Source organism: Corvus kubaryi, unplaced genomic scaffold (assembly GCF_017639235.1).
Source record: "Corvus kubaryi isolate FWS band 111438036 unplaced genomic scaffold, C.kubaryi_AGA036_p1.0 37352, whole genome shotgun sequence".
NCBI lineage: Eukaryota > Metazoa > Chordata > Aves > Passeriformes > Corvidae > Corvus > Corvus kubaryi.
Window position 1 is genome coordinate 444249 of NW_024581114.1, and position 27953 is coordinate 472201.

General features: G+C 51.3%; 3 protein-coding genes across 5 annotated transcripts in view; 1 reads left to right on the forward strand and 2 right to left on the reverse strand.

The window, feature by feature from the left end:
- TP73 (tumor protein p73) overlaps positions 1–3699 on the reverse strand; it is a 25658-nt gene extending 21959 nt beyond the window's left edge. The window contains exons 1-3 of one of the 2 annotated variants that reach the window (XM_042031966.1): positions 3599–3699; positions 1890–1985; positions 1103–1226 (exon numbers count right to left, since the gene is read on the reverse strand). In XM_042031966.1, coding sequence (XP_041887900.1) covers positions 1103–1226; positions 1890–1985; positions 3599–3609 — 231 coding nt within the window. In that variant the 5' untranslated portion in view covers positions 3610–3699. The remainder of the gene's footprint in view (positions 1–1102; positions 1227–1889; positions 1986–3598) is intronic. The other variant, XM_042031965.1, reaches the window with a different exon arrangement.
- A 4580-nt stretch (positions 3700–8279) lies between these two features.
- Positions 8280–23758, forward strand: WRAP73 (WD repeat containing, antisense to TP73). 2 transcript variants are annotated; one of them, XM_042031968.1, is made up of 12 exons: positions 8280–8424; positions 9517–9669; positions 10217–10333; positions 17416–17488; positions 18294–18397; positions 19184–19270; positions 19802–19936; positions 20023–20100; positions 21380–21485; positions 21956–22081; positions 22802–22993; positions 23293–23758. In XM_042031968.1, exons 1-12 carry the CDS (start codon positions 8356–8358, stop codon positions 23400–23402), a joined length of 1350 nt encoding a protein of 449 aa, XP_041887902.1. In that variant the 5' UTR covers positions 8280–8355; the 3' UTR covers positions 23403–23758. The 2 variants fall into 2 exon arrangements, with proteins under 2 accessions (XP_041887902.1, XP_041887903.1); XM_042031969.1 differs by lacking the exon at positions 10217–10333.
- An 881-nt stretch (positions 23759–24639) lies between these two features.
- Positions 24640–27953, reverse strand: part of TPRG1L (tumor protein p63 regulated 1 like) — a 5675-nt gene continuing 2361 nt past the window's right edge. The window contains exons 2-7 of the mRNA XM_042031914.1: positions 27852–27947; positions 27684–27775; positions 26991–27167; positions 26260–26413; positions 25306–25531; positions 24640–25099 (exon numbers count right to left, since the gene is read on the reverse strand). Coding sequence (XP_041887848.1) covers positions 25337–25531; positions 26260–26413; positions 26991–27167; positions 27684–27775; positions 27852–27947 — 714 coding nt within the window. The 3' untranslated portion in view covers positions 24640–25099; positions 25306–25336. The remainder of the gene's footprint in view (positions 25100–25305; positions 25532–26259; positions 26414–26990; positions 27168–27683; positions 27776–27851; positions 27948–27953) is intronic.

Here is a 27953-nt window from a genome sequence, read left to right on the forward strand (position 1 = left end):
GATGGATGGATGGATGGATGGATGGATGGATGGATGGATGGATGGATATCTAGAGGGATAGGCAGGAACAGATAGGGATAGATGCCTGGCAGAGCATTGGGGTGACATGCTCGCAGCCACAGAGCACCAGCACCACTCTGGCACCACTGCGCGCCACGAGCAGCGGGAATCAGCACGGACCCTGCGCAGCCTCTCCCCTCTCTCGCCTTTCCCTCAGGCCGCTGGCATCCCGTTACCAGAGCACTTCTTGTCATGCCCGCCAGGCTGCTCCGGCCCCGCCGGGCTCGGCTTAGGCTGCAGCGGGAGCGAGGGGAAAGGCGAGGGCTCGCTCAGCGAGGGGCACAGCCCCGATTAGCAGCGCTCTGCCCAGCCCCTGCCCGCTGTGAAAGGCCGGGGAAGGGAGGGAAAACGAGCGGAAAGCGAGGGAAAAGGGGCTGGGGGAGGGAAGGCAAGCTGTCGGCGAGGGAAACGGCGGCTTTCTGGAGGGAAACAGCGTCTCTCCGCAGGGAGATGCAGCGGAGAGCCAGGGCAGCCTCAGGGATGCTCCCGGGAGCCACCGAACACGCGCAAGCGGCCGGGATGTCTCGCGCGCCCGCGATGCTTTTCCAAGACTTTGTCTTAGGCAGAAGCAAAGGCTTCTCGCAGGACGGGCACCGGCACGGAGCTGCGGCTGTGGTGGGAGCAGAGCTGGGAGCACGGCGCGCCCCTCCGGCAGCTCTGCCCCCGCAGCAGCTCACAAATGGCTTTTACTCCACACCGTTTGTCCCGGAGCGAATGACGCTCGGCTCCTGTCCTCGTACTCCCCCAGAGCTCCGAGCCCCCGCTGCTGCCTGCACTGATGTTACCCAACAATAAATAGTCACGGTTTTATTGACCCCTGAGATTACAGGTGACCAGACCCTGCACCAGAGCCCTGTGCCATCGATTACAGGTGACCAGACCCTGTGCCAGTGCCAGCAGTGCTGCACCAGCAAGGCTGGGCTCGGTTTACGGACCAGCAAACACCCCAGAGCCTCCCCCCAGAGCCCCCAGCCCACCCCTGCAGGGAAATCAAGTCTGTGCCTGGTGCAGGTCCCCGTCCCTGCTGTCTGAGCACACTCACCATCACCGGGTCAGTCATGCCTCTCATCTGGAACACGTCCATCGTGACCTCTGTGCGGTTGGAGACCTCGTTGCTGCCGGTGGGGTTGGCTGGAGGGAGGTCGAAGTAGGTGCTGTCTGGCTCCCTGAGGAGAAGGTGAGGGCACAGTCATCTCCCCAGCTCTCCAACGCAGCCTACCACCCCCCTACCAGCAACTCGCTGTCCCCTCAGACAGTGTCCCTTTCCCAACTTCTTCCTCCATCCTCTGCTTTTATTTCCACATGGCAGAGCAGGCTTTACCTGGCAGGTAAAGCAAGCAGAAATATAGGAAATTTTGCATCCACCCAGCTGCTCCAGCATATCTGTCCCCCTGGGATGTCTTCACATGAGGGGACCAAGGGAGGAAGAAGACAAAATGAAGCACAGTCCTTCTCCCTTGCTGGATTAGGGCATGAGGCCTAAGGGCCAGAAGAGTTACAAATGTCTTGGTGGGGCTGGAAGATGTTTAATTTTGGAATTAAGGGTCCCAGCTTGAGGGGAGCTCTGCTCTGACCCTGACACCATCCCCATGATGCCGTGGAGCGCTGCATCCAGGAGGAAGCTACCCATGAGACAGACAGTGCCGTGCTGTTTGGCAAAAGGAATCCCTGGGCAGAGAGTCTGGGACCTGGGAGCAGAATTTGTCAGGTGGCAAAGGCGTCTGTGGAAAGCAGAGGATGCGAAAGGAAATTTGCCTTTGGCATAGAGCCACCAAAGAGCCACAGCTGCCTCCAAACACCCCCATGGGGAACGCTCACACCCCACTTACAGCGTGCTCCAGAGGTGCTCGAACGTGGTGCCTTCGTCAGCTGCGGACGACTGGGACATCTTCAGAGCGGGGGAGTCCGACAGGGGATAAATCACTCTGGGGGCAAAGGGAAACAGCAGGGTTAGCACTGCCAGCATGCCGTGCCGTGCCATGCCACGCTGTGCTGTGCCATCTCACTCCAGCAAATCAGCCAGCCAAGGGCAGGAATTCCTCAATCCCAACTCGCTCCCAGAAGCACATCAGGGACCAGAGACCCCTCAGGGCCCCTCGTGGGGGACACACAGGACCAGAGACCCCTCAGGGCCCCTCGTGAGGGACTCCCAAGACCAGAGACCCCCAGGATTCATCGTGAGGGAAACACAGGACTGGCATCCCCAGGGTTTTTCATGGGGGACACACGTGACCAGAGACCCCTCAGAGCTGCTTGTGGGGGACACACAGGACCAGGGACCCCCAAGGCCATTGTGGGGGACACACTGGACCAGAGACCCCCAGGGCCATCATGGGGACACACAGGACCAGAAACTCCAGAGCCATCGTGGGGACACACAGGACCAGGGACCCCCAGGGCCCATCACAGGGAGACACACAGGACCAGAGACCCCCAGGGCCATCATGGAGACACACAGGACCAGAAACTCCAGAGCCATCGTGGGGACACACAGGACCAGGGACCCCCAGGGCCCATCACAGGGAGACACACAGGACCAGAGACCCCAGTGTCCCTCATGGGGGACACACAGGACCAGAGCCCCCCAGAGCCATCTTGGGGACACACAGGACACCCCCATGGGCCATCATGGGGGACAGTGCCCACACCCCCAGCAGTGCAGGCCAGGGCAGCAGGCAGGGCTGACCCAAGCTCAGTGGAATGAACCCGTTTTTCAGCCAAAGCCTCCTGGATGCTGCTGCACAGTCACAACCAGAGCCATGCTCAGTCCAGTCCATTCCCCTCGCCCCTGCACAAGGATTCTTGGCCTCTCTCAGGCATGGAAGGAAAGCAGCCCAGCCCAGCTCTCCCTGTGTGCCCAGAACCTCTCGGACCCAGCAGCCGGAGCCGGAGGTTGCACGGAGCCATCTTGAGCCTCGTGCTGCCTCGATGGGCAACCATCTTCCTGCTCCCTCACCCACTCCCTGGAAGCAGCAGGACCTCTCCCCTGCCCTGGCTGACTCGGATACACCCCAGGCACATCTGGCTGCCCCTTTCACCCCTGCTGGTGTCAGCGTCCCTTCCCAGCCGCGACATCTCATAGTGAAAACCCGAAACTTCCTGCTTTTTGGGCTTGAGCTGCCGAGCCGAGCTCTCTGAGTGAGGGATGCTCGGGGTGGCCCGGGCCCCTCTGACTCAGCTGGAGACCGGGTGGCTGCAGGGGAGGGAGTTAAAATGAAAGCAGGGAAGCTTTCCCCGTCAGCAGATCCCGTGAGCTGATTTCTACAAAACACAGCATCCGCAGCCACCCTGCCTGGAGGAATTCCCACGGCACAGGAGGGCACAGGAGGGCACAGGAGGGCACAGGAGGGCACAGGAGGGCACAGGAGGGCTCATTCCCCACAGGTCCCATGCCAGGGACAGCTAACAGGCAGAGCCTGGTGTCCTCCCGTCCCTCCTCATCCCACGTGTGACACACAGAGAAATGAAAGGACCTACAGGGCAGCTTTGAGAGGAGGAAAAGCCTAGAACAGATGCAGGTGACTGCTGGTGGCCTTACCCTTCTTCCATGCTGCTTTCCCTGGCCCAGAGCAGCTTCAGGAAGTAGCCAGGCCTTTTCCTCCAGAGGAGAAAGCACCTCCGCACCGCCCCGGCTGTGTGGTCATCACGGGTGACACCAGCTCTAACCACGTGGCTGCTCTCGTTTTCAAAAGGAAAGAAATCTGACTATTTTAAGGGCGTTTTGGAAGTTCCCTTTCACTCTTTCAAAGCACAGGCTGAGTGTGCAAAGCCAGGCCAGCCTCTTCTCGTGTTTGAGCTCTGAGCTAGGCGGCACAAAGGGAAGCTGGAGTCAGTGGTGCTGTCAAGGCACATCCCTGCTGCTCTGATCCCTGCTCCTCCTGGGAAAGCGCCTCTGCAGCAAGAGTGACAGCCTGGCACCGGGCACCTGGGTTGGTAAAGAATTTACCGACCAATTTACTTACAAATAGGGTTCCCCAAATTTTGCCTGGTGCTGGTGAAATCCCCTCTGGAAGGAGGTGCCATTTAGAGCCCTGTTATGCAGGGAATGGTGGAGACATTCACATTTGGGAAGCTGGGAAAGCTCTGTGGTGGTGAGGCCCTGCAGAAGGAAAAGACACCTGGTGGGAAGCAGTGGGAGCTCTTTGTGCGCATCAAAATTAAACTGGGAAGAGCCTTAGAGCCTAATTCTGCATTGCTCTGGAAGCATTCCTGATGGCTTGGGTGCAATTCCCGTTCCCAAGGATGAGTAAATGGCACCTGGGGCTGAGTTCACGACCAGCCACAGCCCAGGTTCAGCTCCCTGCCCCACCCAGTCTGGAGCCTCTTCTGCCTCTGCCCTGTGTCAGCTCCCTGCTGTCACCAGCTCCCCACACCAAAGGGAAGACCTGGGCTATCATCCTTGACTTCTTCCAGCAAGAGTCCTCCAGCCAGAGTCCACCAGGAGGATTAATTAGCACCTCCAGAGACCCCAAACTACTTATTAAAGTGGAGATCTCCTCGCCCAGGGAAGGGTCCAGCAAGGAAATCTCCATCCCTTCTGCTTCGACGTGGAAGGGAGACAGTGGTGGATGCTTGGCACGGCTGGCACAGCTCGGGAGGGACCTGCACTGGATTTATTGCAGGTTTCTAGAGGAAAAGAGACCAAAATGTGCAAACCAGGGGGTTGGTGCTGGGATCCAGGGTTGCCGGAGGGATTTGCCGGCGGGATTTGCCGGCGTTTACTGGGAGAGGCGCACTCAGAGCCGGCTCCGGCGTTCGCTGGATTGCTGCTTCCCTCTGTTGCTGGCCAGGGCATTGCAGGGAGACTGCACACGGGAAAAGAGCCCGGCAGCGGGGACAGAAAGCCTGCGAGCAGCGATCCTCCACCTCTGCTCCCTCTGGGGCGGCCAGCCCCGGGATGCGGGACCCGGCGGGGTCGCACCGGGTCCGGTGCCTTCTGCCCGTGAAACTTCCCTGGGAACTGCCGCTGAAATAATTTCCGAAGATTAGTGTGGAAAAGCTCCACGTTCTCAGTTTTCCACTGTGGAAAACCCAGCTCCAGAGATAGAGGGAGAAGGAAAAGCACGGACCAAGGTCCTTACAGCCACCCCAATATGGGAGAAGAACTCCCTGGAGAAGCAGAGCAGATGAACCTCTGTCTGTCCAACCGTGTTTCACTCACGGTTCCTGAGCCTGAATAAATTACTAGAAAGATTAAAACTCAGCTTTTTTCGTCACAATGAGGACGGTGAGGGGCACCGTGGGCTCTCAGCCTTGCTGGGAGCACTGCCTGCCCACTGAGTTTCTGCAGTCTCTGGAAGGAGCATCTCTGATCCCATCATCAACTTTAGGGCTCGGGTTTAGCACTCAGAAATGCCCGGTATTTGTTATCACTCGCAGATAACAAATTCACAGCTATCCCGCCCCTCCAGCAGCCCAGAACGAAACACGGCAGCGTTTTGCAGCCACCTTAAAGGGAGATAAATGCCCAAAGCCGATGTAACAGGGCTATGACTAATTCCTAAGGGCTCTCTGGGAGAGCAGGACTTCCCACGGAGCTGCTCCATGACTTGGGAACTGGCCCTGGACCTTCTCTCCTCTGCACAGCGAGACCCATCAGGCTCATCCAGCCCACAGCAAACAACTTAATGTTCGCAAAAATGCTGCCAGTCCCAAGGTGCCAACGCTGCCCTGTGCTATCATTCCTTTGTCCCGGGCTGTTAAATCCACACCTGCAAAATGAGGCTTGTGAAAGCAATGGAGAGTGAGTGAGTGAGCTTTCCTGCAGTTCACTTGGAATCTCAGGAGCCCTCCTTGGGGTCCAGCAGCTTATCAACGATTTGCTTTCCAAGGAGGAGGCAGGTTGGACAGAAACCCTCTCTGGCTGCACTCACTGACAGCAGCTCGTGATGGGGCAGGAGGCTGAGGCCGCTGCTCCCCCTCCCTCCTCGGCAGCCCAGCCTCAGCCCCACTCAGGGACCTGCCTGTGGCCGCCGGCCCCCGCATCCCACCGGCATCCAGCCCCTCCTCTGCTTCGCCCGTTCAAGGCTCCTCCGCAAGTGCTTTAACTCCAGAGCCAAGGCACTTGGGAGCAAACTTTCCAAGACACTTTAATGTTGTGCCACAAGCCCACGAAGCAAAGCGGCCGCAAATCATCCTGCAGCCGCGTTATCGAGCGCTCAGGAGAGGGTCGTGCCGAGAAACTCACACATACCCATAGCAAGGGGTTTCCTTTGGTAGTTTTTTTCCTTCCTACCTGCGTTTTGAGTTCCCCCGGAGGTCTCCCGCAGACAGGAGTAGCCTGGGATTGAGGATCTACGTTATTTACTGCACTACACCGGAGTAGCGTCCCGGTCGCCAAGGCAATGACATTGGAGCCGCGGAAAGCTGTGTGAAAAGTGAGGCAAAAGCTCCTGCGCGCCTTCCTGGAATAGGAGGCAGTTGCAAGGGGGTGGGGAGTGCTCAGCCAAGCGTGCCAGGGAATTAAAGCTGGTCACCAGCGCCAAAGTGACGCCGGGGCAAGTTGGGTGTGGGGGCTGCAAGAGTGGCGGCCACCCGGCAGCACCGCGCCCGAGGCGGCTGCTGGGCTTTAATGACAGTCACAGAATCAGGGAATGGTTTGGGTCGGAGGGGAGCTTAAAAATCATCCAGTTCCAGCCCCTGCCATGGGCACGGACACCTTCCGCTGTCCCAGGGTGCTCCAAGCCCTGTCCAACCTGGCCTTGGGCACTTCCAGGGATGGGACACCCGGCAAGGGACGCTCAGTGTAGACGAAAGGAGGCTCTTCCCCTCATTGGACTGATGGACTGAGCGGGTTTTGTGTTTGCATTCAGCCAAGTGACCGGCTCATCTCTCCTGGAGCCACCGGGACCACCTGCCTGGGGGATGGGGAAGGGCTCCAGGATTCCGTGTGCTGCTTCCCCCAGGGAACAGCGACTTGCCAAGGCACACGGAGAGGGGCAGTGGGTGACGGCTGAACATTTCTGATTAAAACCCATCACCCACAAGGCTAATTATCTGCATCCTGTGGACTCACCCTGTCACACTGACACCCTCCTCACAAGCTCCCGTGTCGCTGGTCACTTGCCCTCGGTCACCGGGGGCAGGCAGCGAGCACTGCTCATCCTTGGGCAATCACCGCTTGTGTTCAGGTCCCCCGTCCCCACTTGGGGACCAACAGACACTCCCTGCCCGCAGGCACCCCCACATCACACGTGGGGCAGATGGTGACGGCAGAGCAGCTGTCACGTCTGTCCCTCTGTTGTGGGGACAGAAAACCGATGCATTCAAGCCCCCCCAAAAACATCGGTGGGGCTGGAATCAGCTTCTGGAACTCAAATAATCCGTAATGAAATCAAGACTCGGATATTTGCTCTGATCGTGAGGTTTATTTTTAAGTGATGGTGATTGTGGCCCCCAAACCGGGAGGGGGTCCCACCCGGACTGTGCTGTCACTGGGATGGGAGCCAGGCTGCTGCCGCCCAAAAATTCCGGGGGTACAGACCGGGCGGACAAAGGGAGGCAGTTGTGCATCCCCCTGGCTGTTCAGTGGGGAAGGGATGCAGAGCAGCCTCAGCCCGCGCGATCGGAGAGTTTTGGGGACACTGACTATGTTTTGGGAACACAGACATCCCTGTAACCCTCCTCGTCCCCTCTTGGCTCTTCTGCTCCCTGGCGGCCGGCTGCGCCGGGAGGGGGCTGTTTCCCAAAGGAATATGTCCCCTGAGAGGGTTATCTGGGATCTGCCTCTTCCCTGCTGTGCCTGTATTTATTTATTTATTTATTGATCGGTTCCAGTCAGTTCACATCCTTTTTGCTGGGGTATCTCTATTGCAATTGTTAGTTCCTCGGTCCTGTCCGGGGAACTTGGAGGGACATCCTGCCTGTGCTGCCGTTGCTGTTGGTAATTAGCCGGCAGTGGTGATTAGCCGGAAACGGTGGTTAATTAGCCAGAAGGGCTGATTAATTAGCCCGGGCAGTCCCGGGCGCGGGACCCTGCCCGCGGAAAGGCGCCAAATAAGGGAGGGTTCTCTGAGGATGGGGAGAGGAGGGGGAACACGCCCCTCAGCTCATTAATCGCGTCATTACCCGGCTTATTAGCGGCTCATTTGCACACCAATGCGGCTCACGCGGCGCTTTCCCGCGCGCTTCCCGCCGCCGGGCGCCCCCTGCCGGGCCGGCGCAGGGACCACAACTCCCGGCGTGCCCCGGGGCGGCCCCTCCCGCGCGGCCCCGCCCCTTCCGGCGGGCCCCGGCGGAGCGGAGCGGGGCGGGAGGAGCGCTGCGGGTTCGAATCCCGGCGGCGCCGCGCCCGCCATGAACTTCTCGGAGCTGTTCAAGCTCTCGGGGCTCCTGGGCCGCTTCTCCCCCGACGGAAAGTGCTTGGTGAGTGCCGGTCGTGGTCAGCGGGGCCGCGCGGCCCGGGACGGGGCGGTTGGCGGGGCCCCCGAGCGGCCGCGGCGCGGGGCCCCCCGGGCCGGGCCGGGCTGAGGGCGGACACGGAGCGGGCAGCGGTGGAGCCCCGGATCCTGCGGATCTGAGCTCGGAGGCTGCTGCCGAGAGGCTTTGGGTCAATAAGGGTCAATACCGGAGACGTGAGTTAGGTTAAATTAACCTTAATCAGTTAGATGAATTAGTACTTTAAATTCAGTAGTACCTGAAGGGAGCCTACAGGAAAGATGGAGAGGGACTTTTTACAGCGGTTTGGAGGAGCAGGACAAGGGGGAATAGCTTCAAACTGCCAGAGGAGAGGGTTAGATGAGATATTGGGAAGAAATCCTTCCCTGTAAGGGTGGGCAGGCCCTGGCACAGGGTGCCCAGAGAAGCTGGGATCCCTGGCAGTGTCCCAGGTCAGGCTGGACATTGGGGCTTGGAGCAAACTGGGAGGGTGGAAGGTGTCTCTGCCCATGGCAGGGAGTAGAACTAGATGAACTTCAGGTGCCTCCCAAACCAAACCATCCTGGGATTCTCTAAATAAAATAATAGTTATAAGACAGAAAGTAGTTTTTTGAAAACTGGAGTTACTTAGCCAGCAGTGATGGAATCAGCAAGGATTCTATTTATTACTGTAAAACACCCTTTCCCCCTGGGTTAGCTGTTCTCACAGTAGTTTGCAGTGGAGCTCAGTGCATATTGAATAGAATTGTAGAATCCCCAACTGGTTTGAGGTGCAAGGAACCTTAAAGCTCATCTAGTTCAAAGCCCCTGCCATGGGCAGGGACGCCTTCCACTATCCCTGGTTGCTCCAAGCCTCATCCAGCTTGGCCCTGGACACTTCCAGGGACCCAGGGGCAGCCACGGCTTCCCTGGGCAACCTGTGCCAGTGGCTCACCACCCTGACAGGGAGGATTTTTTCTCTAAAACACAATATTGATCCTCTCTGAACTAAACCTGGGATCGCAGCGAGCCTGGCAGGGACAGTGCCGGTGCTCCATCCAGGATCCCGCCCCACCTCAGCCCTGTCCCTGTTCCCCCCAGGCCTCATGTGTGCAGCACCGGTTGGTGGTTCGGGATGCGAGCTCCCTGCAGCTCCTCCAGCTCTACACCTGCCTGGATCAGATCCAGTACCTCGAGTGGTCCTCGGACTCCCTGTTCATCCTGTGTGCCTTGTACAAGCGAGGCATTGTCCAGGTGAGGATGAAAGCAGGACAGGGCGTGTTCCCTGCTGGGATTGGGGTGTGATGTGAGTGAGAGCTTAACAGCCAGCACTAGCGTGAGGCTTTGCTGAAGCACCTGATGTTATTGATAACGCAGTTCGAGCATAACACAGCATGCCAGGATTTTGAAAGCCATGACAAACATCTTAGTTTGAAAAAGAATATTTAGGATAAAAATACCTAGCAAAACAGATCAGAATTGGAGATTATCTTACCAGTTTCTTACTGCAGTAGGGAGTAAATGCATGCAAGCTTGTTAAACGGACTAAGCCTGTTTAAATGTTGGATATTCAGAAAAAAACAACCGCACATCATTTGCCATTTCCATTATCACCCAGAGGTGTGGGACTCACTTTTGCAGCGGGATCCAGCGCCAGTCCTTCATGGCTGCGGGCGGTTGGGTGTCCCTGAGCTCCCTGGGGTGGGATGCAGGAGCCTGTTGTCAGCTGCAGGGAGTCCTCCTGAGCAGAGGTTTGGGTCAGCTGTTGCTTCCTGCGCTGTCTGGTTGCTCCCTGCCCCAGGTCTGGTCCCTGGAGCAGCCGGCCTGGCACTGTAGGATCGACGAGGGCTCCGCGGGATTGGTGGCTTCATGCTGGAGTCCGGACGGTCGTCACATCCTCAACACCACCGAGTTCCATGTGAGTGTGGAGGCAGGGTTGCTCCCCACGGTGTCAGATGTTGCTGTCTGCCCTTTGCCTCCTAAAATAACCCAACCCTTAAAGCTGCAGCGGTGGTGGAGAGCACGGATGCAGCTCTGTATTCCTGTGTGTAACTCAGGTTAACTCCAGGTTAGGTGTTTGTTATTCTGCTAGCACTTTGTCCTCTTGCTTCTGGTGATAAGATAGAAAATGAACACTTAAATTTGAAGGTGAAATTATGTTTGAGAACATGTCTTGGTGTTTTTGATTTTGATATTTTGATGGCATTCAACAAAGCAGTTTTAGAAATCCAATATATTGCTTTCACAGTGAGAAAAGCTCAGGATTTCTAGTTAAAAAAACCCAAACCGTAAACATTTCAGAGTGATTTTAAATTAAAACATACAGGCTTAGGTTTATTGACCTATGAGATGAGATTTAGATCCAGATCCTGGAAATATTTTCCCAATTGTTTGATTTGACACATAGGAGCCAGACTGCTGATGGAACCGCTTGTAAAATTAAAATTAAAACACCTCTAAGTGCTTATTAAGACCTGTATTGGGGAACACAGACTCATGTAGAATCCAAATTGGTTTGTGGATGGTGGGTTTGTTGGAAGACCTGTGATTTCTGACTCTTCCACCCTTGGATTAGAGCTGATGATTCCTGTTATTCAGTACAATAATGAAGGGTCAGAAAACAGCGAAGAACTGCATGTGAGACACTTTCTCTTTGTGTTTACTCTTTCCAAACCTGCGGGTGGGTTTTGGGTGGCAGGCTCTTGTGCCATAACACTGGCTAGCACAGAATTCTTACGCTGCAATGCAAGATTCCCCCTTTTTTTGGGCAAATCCCAGTGTCAGTGGGATACAGATGCGGACTCTGCCCTGTGTGTGTGTGTGTGTGTGTTTGCAGACCCCCCTTCCTCGCCCTTTTAGGTAGGAGCCATGAGTTTAGGCCTTGGTTTTCCCAGGTGTGAATTGCCCTGATAGTGGCAATAAAAATTAAAAACAAGCCCAGAATTCCAGCCTGGAGGCAGCAGAGCCATCCCTGCTGGTCAGGCAGCAGCGGAGGAGTCAGAACTGCAGGCTGGGGCTGTGTGAGGCTCCCAGAAAGGATCTTGTAGCACGTGCGTGTGGGGGTGGACCAGCAAGGATTTATTGCCTCCCAACAGAACTCGGTTTGACCTTAGAGGATTTCATTAAGCCTTTGCCAAGTTGGCATCTGTGTTGGGATAAGTTTCCTTTCCAGCTGTAAACAGGTTGCTAAATTAGCTGTTGTCAGACAGCTGCCAGGGCCGGGCCGCGGTTGGAGCTGTGTTTACTCCCTCCCTGCTAAATCCGCAGGCTGGGGGGATGGATGTGGGCAGTGCTCAGGACAAGCTTTGGGGATAATTAATATCAGTGTGTTATCAAATCCAGAAATTGCCTGGAGGGTTTGGGGGTTCCCTATCAGGCAGCTCAGCTGGGCTTTGGTGGCTTGATGCTTTCAAAGAGCACCAAGTAAGCAGTTGTTCTCGTAATTCTTCAGGTTCATGTGTGAACTCCACTGAAAGCTCACAAGGAACTTCCTTATTCCCTGAGTTTTTTAAAGGTTATGGTTGTGCTAATTTCCTTCTAGCAGTCTGTACTTACCAGTGCCTCAGAAAAATCATTACAGAATCCCAGAATAGTTGGGGTTGTGAGGGCCCTCTGGAGATCATTCAGTCCAAACCCCCTGCCAAGGCAGGGTCAGCTGGAGCCGGTGACACAGGGACACATCCAGGTGGGTTTGGAATGTCTCCAGAGAGGGAGACTCCACACCCTCCCTGGGCAGCTGTTCCAGTGCTCTGCCACCCTCCATGGAAAGAAGTTCTTCATGTTGAAGTGGAACTTGTTGTGTTTTAGTTTATGGCCATTACTCCTTGTCCTGTCACTGGCACCAAAAAAAGGAGTCTGGCACCATCCTCTGACACTTGGAATTCATCAGCTAATTTGTAGGGTTTCTTTGTGATCAGTGTTCCTTCTCTGCTGAAATCCACTCTGGAAGGCAGTTCCGCGTTATCAGTGTGTCCTGTGGAAGGTGTTGAACCCAATGTGACTCCTTCCAGTGCCATCATTCCACCAGAATTTACAGGCACAGGTAGAGCTTAACCAAGAGCTGCAGGTGAAAGATCTGAAGGAAAGCAAATGGATCCTCTTCACATTCCTGGAAGTGCTCAAAGCCAGGTTGGACAGGGCTTTGAGCAGCCTGGTCTAGTGGAAGGTGTCCCTGCCCATGGCAGGGGGTGGGATAAGATGAGCTTTAAGGTCCCTTCCAACCCAAGCCATCTTGGGATTCTGTGATTCTCTGCTTCCTCATGATCCTCGTGTTTTGGGATAAATAGTGTGAAGATGTTCTGGAGTGTTTCTCTGAAGAGCTGTGCTTACAAACGACATACTTTGTACTTGGTCTCATTCCATGTCAGGTCCTTAAGCATTAAGGAGCTTCTTTGGAACTCCACAGCAGGGAGAAGTGTGTGTTTCTGTGTGTGTATCCCAGCTAATCCTTAGTAACTGTGCGTGGCTGCATCGGCTGAAAATTGCTTCCTGGCGAGGAATGTGCTCCGAATAATCTTCTGAAATCCAGTGCTGACAGACACTGCTATGTAAGGGGACCAAGTGACCCAGTCAAGTCTGGGACAAGAGTTGACAGTCATTTGAGCTGTAGGTTGTTTAAAAGTGTGTTTTTGTCTGCTGAAAATCACCAGTCCTACACCTGCCTGGAGCTGTCAACATCGAGCCGTGGTCCTGGGCCCGGCGCTGGAGACTGTTTATCACGTTACCATCTAAATACTTTTTATTTCTCAGCTGTTTTCAGGCTATTTTAAAAATGCTTCTGCTTTTGGTTTGTTTTTCCACTGCAAAACAACAGCTGAAAACTTCTCAGACACCATTATCATGAGGATTTGAGTTTGACAACTCCACTCAATGGAGTCATCTATGCTGAAGAGAAAGTATCCCCCAAAAGGAGCAGTGGAGAATGGCTTGCTGCAACTTATCTGACCACGGGCTGTTCTCCTGCTATAAAAGCAATTGTCCCTTCTCCATGAATTCCCTGAGAAAGGCAACGAGCAGCAATGGAAATTTCCTGTCATTTTTGAAGCGTTTGGTTTCTTTTTTCACCCTCTGTGTTTGGTGTTTCTGTTGCTCCCGATCCTGTCTGCAAGCTGTGACACAATCCTTCTAATCTTCTTCATCTCATTTATGTTGGCAACGTAAACGAGACTGTGGAATGTTCCAGGTGGGAATATGAGGATTTTCCCTTTCTGTTACAATTGAGTTGTAAACACAATATTAAGGGAAGGGGGTGTGAAATCCACACATTAAGCACGTAATGTGAGTTTCTCAGTTTGTAGGAATGTCTGAGTGGGCACAAATGGAACAACAGGAAAGGATTCTACTTTCAGGAATCAAAATGATTTGGTTTTGCCTGTTCCTAGCACTAGGCTGAACCATCAGGTTGTGTGAGCTGGGTGAGAAGTTACAATGGAGTTATGGAGTGTATCTGTGTGCTTCCCTCTGAGCCTCCAGCTCTTGCTGGAGAGAGCGGAGTTGAACAGACAAAAAGCGCCAGGATGAGAGGACACAGCCTCAAGCTGTGCCAGGGAAGGGTCAGGTTGGACACCAGGAGGAATTTTTTCATGGAAAAGGTGGTCAGGCATTGGAAGGTGCTGCCCAGGGAGGTGGTGGAGTCCCCATCCCTGGAGGTGGCGCTCAGTGCTGAGTGACAAGGTGGGGATCAGGCACAGCTTGGACTGGACTCAGTGATCCTGCTGGTCTTTTCCAACCTCAGTGGTTCTGTGAATAGAGGATTTGAAACAAGATGATCTTTAAGGGCCTTTCTAACCCAAACCATGCGGTGATTCTGTGATCTTACTAGATGTTAAAGGCTGATAGATGGAGTGAAGATGAGGGCTTTGCTTATCAGACACTTAGAGGCATCTGGTTTAGTTGTAGTCTGGGTTTTTGCCAGGTGTATTTTTGTGTGTGTGACTGTGCCATGAAACGTGTGCTGGCTGTGCTCTCTGGGCTCTCCCCAGTGCTGCAGAGGCACTGGGGCAGTTTGGTGTCCATGTTTTTGGGCATGCAGGGCAGGGCAGTGCCCCCCCAGCAATATCAGGGTGTGATGGCACCCAAATATCTGGTGCCAGGAGCGTGTGCTCAGTAGTGAAGAACAGGGAAACCATTATTGTCCTCTCTGAGGAGTTATAAAGCTTGACCCTTTTGGAGAAGCTTCTGTCTTTACAGCAAGGAGGTTTAGATTGGATATTAGGAAAAATTTCTTCATGGAAAGGGTTGTCAAGCACTGGGACAGGCCCCTGAGGGGAGGGATGGAGTCAACATCCCTTGAGGGATTTAAAAGACATTTAGATGTGGTGCTTGGGGACGTGGTCTAAGGGTGGCCTTGGCAGTGCTGGGGAAGTAGTTGGACTCTGTGGTCTTTGTGGGCTTTCCCATCCTACATGACTCTGTGGCTCCCTGACGGAGCAGAGATGGATGCAGAAATATTTCAAAACAAAGGTGGCCTTGCCTTTTCTTTGGCTGAGCCTCGGGCAGGGCAGAGGTGACAGTGGGAACTCAGTGGTGTTTCTCATCTACAGAGATTTTCCTCTTCCTGTGCACCTGAGCTCAACATGAGCAGCAAGGTTTTGCCTCCTGAGGCTTGAAGCAGCCAGTGTGGTCCAGGATGGAAGTGTGTGTGATGCCCAGCAGGCCAGGGGAGCTGTTCATGAGGCCGAGCAGCAGCACTTAAGATGCCTTTGTCAGGAAAAATGATGATCCAGCCCTCAGCATTCGAAGCCTGCAGCTGCTAAGCTTGTATTAAGTGGCTGGAGAATGTGTGCTGTGTGTTTTGCTTCAGGGAGGCAGGGCAGCCAGTGCATTTAGGGCTGCAATTAATAGTCCCCAGCAGCATTTCAGTGCTGCAGTTGCTGCAGAAGAATGTGTGGAGGCATCGTGTTGGTATTTTTAAAGTAAATCTTGCCTGAGGAGCAGACTGACAACGCTGGGTTTGGGTGGCCGGAAGTGAGCAGGCCCAGGGATAAAAGTTGATTTATGTTGTTCATCTTGTGGATTCCTCCAGGAGCTGCTAAACTTAGAGGAGGAGGTTCTGCCCCTCTGCCCCGCTCAGGTGAGGCCCCACCTGCAGAGCTGCCTCCAGCTCTGGGGTCCCAGCATAGGAAGGACATGGAGCTGCTGGAGAGAGTCCAGAGGAGGCACCAAGATCAGAGGGATGGAGCAGCTCTGCTGGGAGGAAAGGCTGAGAGAGTTGGGATTGTTCAGCCTGGAGAAGAGAAGGTTCTGGGGCGACCTAATTGTGGCCTTCCAGTGCCTGAAGGGAACTTACAGGAAAGATGGAGAGGGGCCCCTATTTCCAAGGGCCTGGAGTGACAGGACAAAGGGGAATGGCTTCACACTGACAGAGGTTAGAGTTAGGTGAGATACTGGCAAGAAATACTTCCCAGTGGGGTTGGACAGGGCTTGGAGCAACCTGGTCTACTAGAAGGTGTCTGTGTCCATGGCAGGGGGTGGGGCAAGATGAGCTTTAAGGTCCCTTCCAGCCCAAATCATTCTATGATTCCATGGAAAAAAAATTTCTGTGTTGTTTCCTCAAATCTCAGAAGTTTGTCTGACGTGTAAGGCAGAAGGGACTGTTCTGGGACTCCACAGATCTCTGATGGGGAGGCAGCATTTATTGGGATGCTGAGGCTTGGTTTGAACCCTGTAAATCCCTGGAATTGTGCTTCCCACCAAAACTGATCATGTCAGCAAGAAAAAAACATTCAGGTTCTGTTGCAACACAGCCTGCAGTGTTACCAGTAAAGCAGATCCATAGGGTGCTCCCTCAGGATCCTTTGTCACCACTGAACAGTGCCAGGTACTTCAGGGAAGGAAAAGGTGTGTTGAGGACTAACCTGCAAAAAGGTGTAGCAGAACCTTCCTCCCAAGACTGCTGGGATGCTGCTGGGCTGTGTGGGATTTGGGAGGAGGAGGAAACAGAGACTGTGCTGGTGTTTTACATAATGGATCAGAATTATTTGGCGTTCAGTGGTTCAGGGAAAGGCAGCTTCGTGATGGAGGTGCTTCACTGCAAAAAGTTCTACCTGTAGCTCTTCCTTGGTGCAGTAAAATGCAGGAGAACACAAGTTAAAAACCTGTCCCTGGAAGCATTCCTTGCTCCAGCTCCAAATGCAAAGGTTCACGTGCCATGCTGGTGAATGCCCATGTGTCTGGGGCTGCCGTTGCTAAGGGAGAGGGAGTATTTGTTTTTAATTGGGTAATGTGCAGATGGCGAGGCAGGGCCTGGAGTGCAGCTGTGACCTTGGGGAGCTGTGGGGAGGCTGGGTCTGCAGCTGCCTGCCCTCTCTGCAGCTCTTGGTGCTTGTGGAAGCACAGTTCTCCAGAAATCCCCCAAACACCAGTGTAAAGCAATGCTTTGCATTAGCAGGTTTTGGGTGTCTTCGAATTTTTCAGTAATTCTGTAACGGTGCCTCCTTGTGTGTGGCTGAGGAGGGAAGAGCAAAACACAAATCAGCCATCAAAGCTGAGGGTGATTAAATGTTGAAAAATACAGCTCAATTTTCACACTTGGTAGCCTTTTCCCAAGGGATACAAAGTTCTAAAGTGGCTGTAACTTGTCATCCGTTCGTAAGGGCAGGAAACTCCCCATCTCTCTTCCAGATTCTGTGATGAAATGCATTTTTCCAACTGCAAAGTGACTCTGGGCAATAGATTGGGAAGACACATTTGTGCTAATGTCAGGAAATTCAGTATTCGTGAAGAGCTTTTCTCCATATCAGTGGTTTGAATTTTGTATCCCCATCTAGAGTACCTATTTAAGCTTGGGGTAAATTCCCTGCTAACTGCCAGAAACTGGGAGACAATTCCTCATAGTTGCTTCCCAGGGCATTGTGTTTTCCAAAATAGCTGCAGAATTAATTAATCACAGAAGGTTAATTGATCCACTTAGTGTTGCTGAATTAGGTTGATGTTTTCCTATTAATTCTTTTATTTTTAATCTACAAAAATAACTAAAACTGTTCCCTGTCTCTCCGCCAGCTGCGAATCACGGTGTGGTCCTTGTGCACCAAGTCTGTGTCTTACATCAAGTACCCCAAAGCGTGCCAGCAAGGTAAGTGTCACACATCCACCTGGGAATGATCCTTTAATGGGGCAGAAAGGGAAAGCGAATTTAATGTAGTGACAAACGCCATGTTTGGGAACAGGGGCTGGTCCCGTCCCTTCTGAGCAGCACCTGCAGCCAGGTTGTGGTCTCTGAGTGAAGGATTCCAGCTGATCCACGTGCCTGCTCTTCACATGTGCATCTGTGTTGTGTTTGCTTTTGAGGGATCCTTTAAGACATTAAATTATGCTGGATGTGCTCGTGATGAAAAACATTAATCTAAAGTGACTTTTATCATCTTCTGCACATGGGAAGGTTGGAAAGGGAAGCTTGTGTCAGGGCTGTCAGACCACATGGCTGTGGTGAGCAGGTTGCTGCCCAAGGCTTGTATCCCACAGATGACAAAGACAATTATGTGTTCCATGCAAAATCCAAGTGGATGGGGAGCAGCGCCTGGGAGTTGGTGGAGACCCGATGGTTGCATAACTGATCCACTTAGCCCGGCTAAATGAAGTGGTTATTTGAAATCTGTTGAGTTTCTATAACAACTGTCAGTGGTTAGATGTGTTTTGAAGCACGCTGGAGCTCTGCATCCTGAGAAATTGTACATTCCAAGCTTAAAAATTGCTGACACCATGAATCAGTAACACTGTGCTTTGCCTTGATTAATGCGACCGTCTGTGAAAAAATTGTCTCCTCTTTTATTTCTGCTTTGAAATGGGAGTAACTGTTCCTCGCTGAAGACTCACCAGCTCTTCTGCCTTGTTGTCTGACTTCTATTTAAGCCAGTTTTAATTAATCTGTCCCATGGCAGGGGTGGTTTTCACCAAGGACGGGCGCTACATGGCCGTGGCAGAGCGACGTGACTGCAAGGATTTCATCAGCATCTTCGTGTGCAACAACTGGCAGCTCCTCAGGGTAAGCTCTGCCTCTCCTCCCACTCTGCTGGGGGGTTTACATGCACATATTGCACACTACTCCATTAGTGACAGTGAGAGAAGCAAGTGCTTGGTACTCGGCGTATGTGATATAAACTGTTCACACATGGGATCAGGCCATGGAGGGTGGCATTGGCCACGGGCTGGATCTGAGCAATTAAACCTCACTAAGAACTTGTCTGTATGTTGTGTCACCTCTAATTTGGAAATTCTGAGTCTCACCAGAAGCTGAGAGAAAATCTGGGAAACACCACTACATGTTTGTTGTGTTCCTGAGCTCTTTCCTAATGAACCTTGTAGTGGAAGCTGTGGAGGCCCCTGGATCCCTGGAAGTGTCTAAGGCCAGGTTGGACAGGGCTTGGAGCAGCCTGATCTAGTGGAAGGTGTCCCTGCCCATGGGACAAGATGATCTTTAAGGTCCCTTCTAACCCAAATCATTCTGGGATTCTGTGATCCTCTACTAGGCTTTGAGACAAGGAATTAGGCTTCCTGGGTTTTTGACTGATTCAGTGTAACTAATTTAATTTTCTTATGAAATGCTGTTCATTTGAAGGTATTAGAAACTTTTGGCTTTTCTGTAAAGGGGATCAAAGATCCACTGAATGCAGCATGTATTACAGGAGGAAATATTTCTGTTGCTACTCTGGCACACAAAAAGCTTTTTTGTGTTTGTGGTAGCCCTCGAAAGGTTAAAACTGAGCATTCTGTTAGCTTAGGATTCCGTGACATATTTCAGATGGTTTTGTGGTTTCTCTTTTGTGAGCAGCATTTTGACACTGAAACCCAGGATCTGTCTGGGATTGAGTGGGCTCCCAATGGCTGTGTGCTGGCAGCGTGGGACACGTGCCTGGAGGTAGGAGGAAAAGCAGATTATTTTCATGGAGAGTTCAAGCTGGTCTTTGGCCATCATGTATAAAGCAGTGACTAAAATAATTAGTGTTTAAAAAGTTTCTTTTGGACATAGAAGGTTGTGGGTCCAGCTTTTGTTAAATATAACACTTGTATTGGGGATGGGTGTCCTTGCAAGTGGATGTCACTGTTCTGTAAATCTTTAATGACAGCAAATTATTTCTACTTACAAAAAAAAAAAGTGAACATTGCAGAACCTGCTTTTGAAATAATGAAAGAATAATGGAAGAAGAACATTGGAAGAATTAAGTCTTTTACAGCTTTACTGGCATTGCATTGCACAGTGATTTTACAGTTAATGAAAGTACTCATCCAAAAAGAGAGCAACGAAGCCTCTTAACTCATAGATAACCATTGGTACCTTTGAATTGAACTTGCTGCATGTTGAACAGGCAGTGTTTGGCAGGGATGATTTGCCTGCCTGTGGTTTTTAACACCTTTGCTGGCTTTTAGAGTGGCTCTGTCTGTGTTTCAGTACAAGGTCCTGCTGTACTCCCTCGATGGGCGGCTGCTCTCCTCCTTCCGCGCCTACGAGTGGCCCCTGGGTGTCAAATCAATCGCCTGGAGTCCCAGCAGCCAGTTCCTGGCCATTGGCAGCTTTGATGAAAAGGTGAGAAGTGTTTCCTGCCTCTTTTATCTAAACCATTTTGAGAACTTTGTCCTAACAGTCTCCCCTTGCCACGCTTCCTGAGCCAGGTGCGTATCCTGAACCACGTGACGTGGAAGAAGATCACGGAGCTTGACCATCCAGCAACCATTGCCAGCAAAAAGACTGTAAGTGTGGATCCCAAATCCATGGAGTCCTTAGCAGAGCTCAGGTGCTGCTGTTTGTATCTGAAACATCCTGATGAATCCATTTGATTCTGGAGACTTTGCTTTTTCCCCACTAGGTCTTGGGAAATTGCATGGCAACCTCGGAATGTAAGAAAAATGTGGGAATCCTTTCAAATTTGATGGAGTATGTCTGTGTTCATCTCTCTTGAGCAGTAATAGATTCTCAGATGCTCCTGTCACGTGCCAGTGTATTTTGGTGTAGGTGGTGGCTGCATTACAGGTTTGGGTGTGCAGCCAGCAGCAAACTGGAAAACTGAACAGGAGAGATTTGTCCCAGCCTTGTACAATTCCTGACTTTAAACAGTGCTGGAACTGGATTGTGTTCAGATTTTCCATCCTGTGTGGACAGGCTCATCCAGCTCACCTAAAGGGCATTTCCTGGAACATCTGTCAGCATTGATTTTAATCCTTTGTACCTGTACCTGCAAAGCCTGACGGATTCTGGGCTGTTGGCAGCAGGTGCAGAGCTGCTGTTCCCAAAACCCTGAGCTGATCTTATCCCTGGAGGTAACAAGAACGGTATAGAGGGACTGCACAGACCTCCTGGAAGAGTTTGTATGTGGATTGTAAGCTTGCAATATTCACATGACTCTGCCTCTTAACCAGAAGCAAGGCACGAGCCATTAAAGCACCTCAGCAAAGCTTCTCACGGCTGAATAATGCCTTAACTTCCAGTTAGGTGTAAAATATGTCATGGAAAACAAATGGAAATAGCTCTGTTAATCTCCACTACACAGACAGGAATTGCAGTTGCTGTGTTTTGTCCTGGTGCTTGTGTTTGGGAATATGTTGCAGGCACACTAAAATATTTTTGCTATTTTCCTTCTGCGGTGCTGCACTTTATTTGTGACAGAATCAGATTAAAGATTTTTGGTTGCAAAAATGAGATTCATGTTCCCACTGTAATGGCGATGATTTATTTTGCTGTCAGAAATACTGAACGAGGTGCACTCCCTCAGACTTACTGTTTGTAGACTTTAAGGTTTGTGTATTTGTCACAGGAGTGTTTTTCCTGATCAAGGTTCCACGTGGCCCACGATTCACTGGGAATACTGGATTCCATACCTGCCTGCTGAAGCCCTTTCCTCTGTTGATGAACCAGGGGATGCTGAGATGTAATAAATGTGCAAATGAGTCAGTGGGATGTGGGTATTTGGTAACAGCCCATGTTCAAACTCTCCGAGGCCCTTCTGTAGAGCTCTCACTTGTTTCTTTGTAGATTGTGTATAAAGAAGTGGAGAAATCCCCAACTGTTGACACAGAGAGACTTTCTTTCCCTCCAACAAGAGAATTGGCTAGTTCTCTCTTCAGCACAAAGAGTAAATGTAAGCCAAAGTTTACTCAAACCAGACACTTGAGTTTGCCTTGGGAAATCTTTAAATAAACATTGTAGATGACCTCTGCCCCTTGGATGGTGGAACAGATCCTCTGGATGTTCTCAAGGGCAGTAAAAATCAGAAGCAGTGTTTGTGGCACTGTAAATCACCTCTGGTTAACACTGTTAGAAATATTAGTTAAAAGGTAGTAGAAAAATTCATCTCTCCTCATTTTCCTGATTTAATCTCAGTCTTTCCTGAATCACCAGCCTTTCCTTTTCTGTAGGAGGGCAGGAATAGTAGTAGGGTGCCTGTGTGAAGATGTGATATCTTAAAGCAATTGCAATTTTGATTGGAACATCTTGGAGAAGGGTAAAATTTGGTCCTATCACTTGAGAGATGAGAGATTTTAACAGTTGGATGTAAATGCATTGTCCTTCCAGGCTCACTTAGTGAAATACTTTCATTTCCCGTTCCAGATGACATTTCCCAGGTGCCAGTTTCTTTACAGTATGTCAAACCAGTTGCTGACAGGGCAAATCCCAAAGTGGGAGTTGGGATGTTGGCCTTCAGCGCAGATAACTGTTTCCTGGCAACCAAAAATGGTAAGTTCCGACTGCCCTGCCTTAGAGGGGAAACCATGTGGCATGTGGGGGGTTTCCTTAGCAGAAATGATCCTTTGCTCTATAAAAAGAGCAAAGTATGGCCCTGTAAAATCAGCTCTGTTGAGAGATGTAACTACAGAGGAATCCCAGCCTGTCTTCTAGTGTGTGTTAACTGTTGTGAGCTGCCAGAACTGCTGATCAGGGCATGAACTCAGCCTTGGCTCTGTATTTAATGAAAATAGTGGGGTTTTATGTTTCTTCAAGTTTATGTGAGCTCACTGTAATGAAACAAATCTTCCCACTTAGAGCCTGGGTCTCTTGAAAGGCAGAACACTGCACAACCTATAGCAAGAGGAATTCTGAATAGTGAAAGTCATGGAATTAATGTTCCATTTTTCCCTTTGATGGTCCTGAGGGGCTGTTCATGCCTGGATGCCAAAGCTCTGGGTCAGGTGCAAAACCCATCAGACAGACTAATTTGATTAAAGCCAGGGAAGGACTGACTGGGAGATGGACTAGGTCACTTTTACCTTTCTTTGCAATATTTCCAAGGCTGACTATTTCCTGAAGGCTCTGCTTGGCAAAACTCAAGTGGTGGTAACCCCGGGGTGTACCTAAAGGTTTGTGTTGTATGAATTCTGTTTGTTACTGTGCATTTAGAAAAACCAAGCGTGATCCTTTTATCCTTCCGCTATCACACGATTGCTGCTTCCTCTCCAGACAACATTCCCAACGCCGTGTGGATCTGGGACATCCGGAAGCTGAAGCTGTCGGTGGTGTTGGAGCAGCTGTGCACGATCCAGTGTTTCCAGTGGGATCCCTGCCAGCCCCGCCTGGCCGTGTGCACAGGCACCAGCAGAGTGTACCTGTGGTCCCCAGCTGGCTGCATGGTCGTGCAGGTGCCTGGGGAAGGTGAGGCCCTGCAGCAGCTGCCACAGCCTCTCAGCAACTGCTCAGTGACAAAATGTTATTCCACTTATAAATTGATCTGAGTGTTGTCATGGAAAATAGCGCAGGTGTGTTCTTGGAGCTGCTTAAAAATGGGTGTTTTCACCCTTGGAAAAAGAGGAGTTCCTAAGGAGACACAGCAAATGTCTCAAGGGCAGCATGGGGCCAGAAGGGATTTGTGTGGCTGATTCCAGCTGCCTTTTTCTCTGGCAGGAGGACGGGCTGCCAGCTCCTTGCTGACACACTCTGATTTCTTCCCGCAGGTGACTTCCAGATTGTGTCTCTCTCCTGGCATTCCAGTGGGGACTCCATGGTTCTCCTGAGTAAGGACAACTTCTGTGTGTGTTACTTGGAAAGAGAAGAGGTAAAATAAAAGAACTAAAATGCATTAAAAGTGCTCCCAAGTCTGAGGAAGAAAGAGGAAAGGAGTCAAAAGCTGTTGCCCAGTCTGAAGTGTTTGTATTTATAAGTTATTTATTTGAAGGAGCTCCAAGCTCAGTGTGTGAAATACTGTGACTGCATTTGAATGAAGTGATGTAGCAAGTGAAACGTAGGGAACGAGCCTCTGTTGCAAGAAAACCTGAGTATTGATGGAGTTGAACATCTCTTTTTCAACTCTGAACTCTTATTTTCTAAGACTGTAGCTCTGTGTGTATATAATGTATAGCTATTATTTAAATTTTCTAATCTCCAATAAATATTTTGATAGTTACAAACTATAAACCTGCACCTCTGCACTTGAAAGTCTGTTTCAGTGTGATCAGTGATGTGATGATGTAGTGATTTATCCTAGCACAAGGAAACTGTTGCTTGCACACAAGTAATTTTGGGTGACAGTAACTGTGCCTGGGCCACCATGGATTTGGTACATGGAATCTTTACCAGAGGGATCACAACTGACACTTCAGGACACTTCAGGTAACTGAAATGGGAGTTTTTGTCCCAACTCTGGTGCCAAATGGGAGTGGATGGTTTGGCAGGGAAGGACCAGTTGGATATCCTTCCTTGTTCTCTCCCCTGTGTCTTTCCAAGGAGGGAGCCTCTTGTTTAGGAATTTACTGGATGTTTTTTCTTCTGCTACTTAATTTCACAGCCTCAGTCTCCAGAAAATGAAGAACAAAGACCAAATAAGAGTTGAAATTTAACTTTACTGCAAGGTTAATGAAAAGTGAACAGATCACTTAGAAAATGCATGGAGAAGCTTGGAAAACTGGAGTCAGGATGGTCTGCAACAGGAGTTTCACAAACACCCACATTAAGGTCAAAAAAACCCCCACCACTGCAACACAGTGTTTATCCAGCAGATAAACACTCTGATTGAAAGGGCATGGAGAGAAGGTCATGCACAAGGAAAAAGCTTGTTAGAGTCACCTCCTGAGCAATTTCAGCTGTAATCTCTTGGGCTGCTTCTGAATTTCATCCCTGGATGAGAGGTTCAGCGCAGGAATGTATGAACCAAGGCTGACACACAGTGCTGAAAGTTTTCTCTGTCTCCATTAAACAGTCCTGGCCCAAACTAGAGTAGGTTTAAGAAAAATGGCTAAGAGTATCAATCTAACCAAAATAGAATTCCTTTTCAGTTTTACAAAGAACAGCTTTGAAGGCAGACGTGTTTGTGAGGCTTTTGGCAACGTTCTCTCACAACAGTCTTTATTCTGTGGCTGCAGCGAAGAAACAGAAGTAGAGAGGAAGTTCCAGTAGGTTCTTAGAGGGGTTTTTACAAGAAGCTCATAAATGCATATTGAGTTCACAGACTGCTGCTGAGCAGGTGGGACAGTGCAGCTTTAGCAAAAGCCAGCAAATACTGTTAAAGACTGACTGACAGCCTCGAAAATTCCTAACAGGCATTAATCAGAGCACTGAGATCACGGTGATTGGAACAGCAGCTCCTCTAAACAGCACAAAGCAGTCCCAAGCACACGACAAGATTTGACACCGTACACAGGGATACAGCAGGACCGTGGCACAAAGGTTCTGCTCTGCACTGGGGGTTTTAGCAGGTTCCAATGGCACTTCATGGACTGGGAAGAGCAGGCACTGGGACACGGAACACGCCACTGCTCATTCATCCTGTGTAAGGACCAGTGAGGGCTGTAAATCAGGTGCACAGTACAAGACTGACACCACCCTGTGTCTGCTTCAAATCCAGCCTGTGCATTCCCCAAACAAGCTGGGAACTGTCCTACAACCACCCCCTTCCCTTCCCCTGACAACTCTGCTTTATCACGTGCTCTGCCCCTCAGCACCCTCTCCCCAGGGCACCACCACCAACTCACTTGCCCTTGAACAGATGACACGCAAGGGGGTTTAAAATCCAATTTTGCCTCTTGTCATGGAGTATCCCAGCTTGGCCTCGTTGTTGATGAAGGACATCAGTCCCAGGTAGGTCTCGATGAGGATGGGCCGCTCCAGCACCAACACCCCATTAGTGCTTCCTGGCACTGGGCCCTCCTTGTGGGCTTTCTTCACAGCCTGGATCAGCTGTGTTTGAAAGTTTTCCAGCTGAAAGAAAAGAAATCACCTTGCTTTTGCATTGTTTTACAAACTGTTAAGCAGCTGCTGGTAGGGAATGGTGAAAGATTAGCACTAAAGCTGTAGCTGTCAGGGCTGTGTGTGCTGTGATGATAGTCACATTCTGATGTTTAATCTCAATGATTCAGTTAATTTCACACGGGACACTGCTGGTGTGTGACTTACACAGGGGCTGGATGGGTAAAGATGTGTCAGTGACCACGTGTTTATTTCTGACTGTGGTTCTGCCCTGATCACTGATGTGTTACACTTAATAGTGTTCTAATTTTAGGAAAACCTTCAGAGGGAAGCACTTCTTGCAACAAGAATTGAGAACCACCTCGGTGAAGGTTTTCAGTGAGCAATTAAACCAGCTGTTAATTAGCTGGCAGCCCTAGATGAAAAGTTCATCAGCCTGTCAGGTAAGTAAGAGCACGAACAGCCCAAGATCCATATGCTTTTGGGTTTTACAGGACTCTGCACCTTTGGAGGTTTTGGCCTCCTTCGTGTTTCAGCCAGTTATGGGTGGCTGGCATAAAGTGGGCACTGGGGCCACCCTGCAAGTCAAAATTTGGAGACTGGGGAGATGGAGCTCCCAGCTCTAAGTTCTACCTCTGATATAACTGATTTTGTTTGATTAACTGAGGTATTGCTTCAAAATAAGTTATGTCCACCCTAGGAGCTCAGTGCTGCCTGGAGCAGCAGAGGCCATTCCTTACCCGGCACAGGGACGAGATCTTCTCGTCAGCATCTGCCATGGGGTGCTCGGTGAAGGTCACGTAGGGGATGTTGGTGGACCAGGGGTTCCACCTGTTGATGAAGGAGGCGCGGCTTTGCTTGTCCCACTGAATGCGGATACCGACACCTTCCCTCCTGATAGTGCAGAATGAACAGGGTAAGGCTTTCCAGTCTTTGAGGCAAGATTAACTAAACATGTTCTGTCTGAAAAAGACCTGCTTGAAACTGGAAGCTGAGATAAAAGTGATAGTAAATTTTACTGGAGACAAGAAATGCAAGGATTCAGCCCCTGAAACATGCAAACGGACATTCTTAGGAGCTGAGAGCAAGAAGGTAAAGCTCCTGGGACACCCTGGCCATCCTTCACAGCCTGTGACAGTCCCTGTGTACAGGGGACCTGACATTCACAGCTTTCTAGTCATGCTAAGGTGGTATTACTGCTTCTTACTGCATTATGTAATGGTGATGAGCTTCTGCTCCCTAATCTACTCATCTTATCTTGAAAGTCCTTGAGCAACTCCCTGTTACTGCAGCTACTGACCATCCCAGCAAGCCAGCAGCTACTCTGAGGTCTTCCAGTGCAGCTTCAGGAATCGTTTGCAAAGTTAAGCAAGCAAAAGGAAGAATTCTCAGACCTTTCCAGTGGTTAGGCTGACAGCTCAAACTGTTCCCAATAACCATGTAAGACTTACATGTGGCTGTGGCAGCTTACTTGTTCAGAGATTTGGGTGGGAACTCAAACTCCCCCACGGAGATGGTGTCCACGGCGCTGAGGGCAATCCTCGTCACATGCTGGCACTGCGGGCTGATGAAGTTGTACTTGCAGACCAGGAGGGACCAGTCTGTGATGAGGACAAGGCGCTCCTTCTCATTGTTCCAGTGATCGATTCTGTGGAGAGAACACAACTGAGCGTTAAATGGTTTTGACTCCTGGCTAGAAACACTCAACAGCTTGGCAGACGGGAGAGTTGCTGAGGAGAACAAATCTGAAGTCCTAGTGCTGCTGTATTTTCTGTTACAGCCTTTGCTTTGCAGCAGCAGGGCCAGTGCAGGGTTGAGGGTCTGTGCCTCGCTGCACACTCGTGCCTTGGAGTCAGTTTGTTAAAGCTACGTCCGTGCTTTACCGCAGGAGTAGGTTGTCTGTGGGACTGCATTTCGTAAGGGGTTAACTGGGAAGCGTCGGTCTGGATCTGGAGGGCTGGGTTACACAGAAATAATGAAGTAACGACGGCTGCAGCCAGCCTGGGCCATTCCGGGCCTTGCGCGCGCGTTAATATTCACCAGCTTTAATAGAGAAAAGCGCTGTGCGATGTGCGGCTCTGGCCCAAGCCCGCGGGGCCGAGGCTGCTCTGGCTCTCCTCTCCCCCCGTCCCGAGCGCCCGTCCCCTCCCGCCGCGGAACTCACTCGGTGAGCAGCCACACGCTCTGCACCTCCCCGTCCTCGGCGGGCAGCACGACCACCCGGATCTCGCTCACCGCCTGCTCGATGGTGCCGGGCTGCGGGGGGAGAAGGCAGAGGTCAGGGGGTGCGGGCCGGGGCCGCGGCTGCCCCCGCGCCCCTCCCGGCGCGCACCCGGAACACGAAGTACTGGCGCAGGCGGCCGGCGCGGCCCGCGGTGCGGACACTGAGTGTCCGCACCGCGGGCCGCGCCGGCCGCCTGCGCCAGTACTTCGT

What these genes read in the sequence shown, in the direction of transcription:
- WRAP73 (XM_042031968.1), top strand. Translation starts at nt 8,356, where the DNA reads ATGAACTTCTCGGAGCTGTTCAAGCTCTCGGGGCTCCTGGGCCGCTTC. An exon ending in ACAAGCGAGGCATTGTCCAG is followed by an intron (nt 9,670 to 10,216) that starts GTGAGGATGAAA and finishes TCCCTGCCCCAG; the next exon opens with GTCTGGTCCCTGGAGCAGCC. An exon ending in TTGGCAGCTTTGATGAAAAG is followed by an intron (nt 19,937 to 20,022) that starts GTGAGAAGTGTT and finishes TTCCTGAGCCAG; the next exon opens with GTGCGTATCCTGAACCACGT.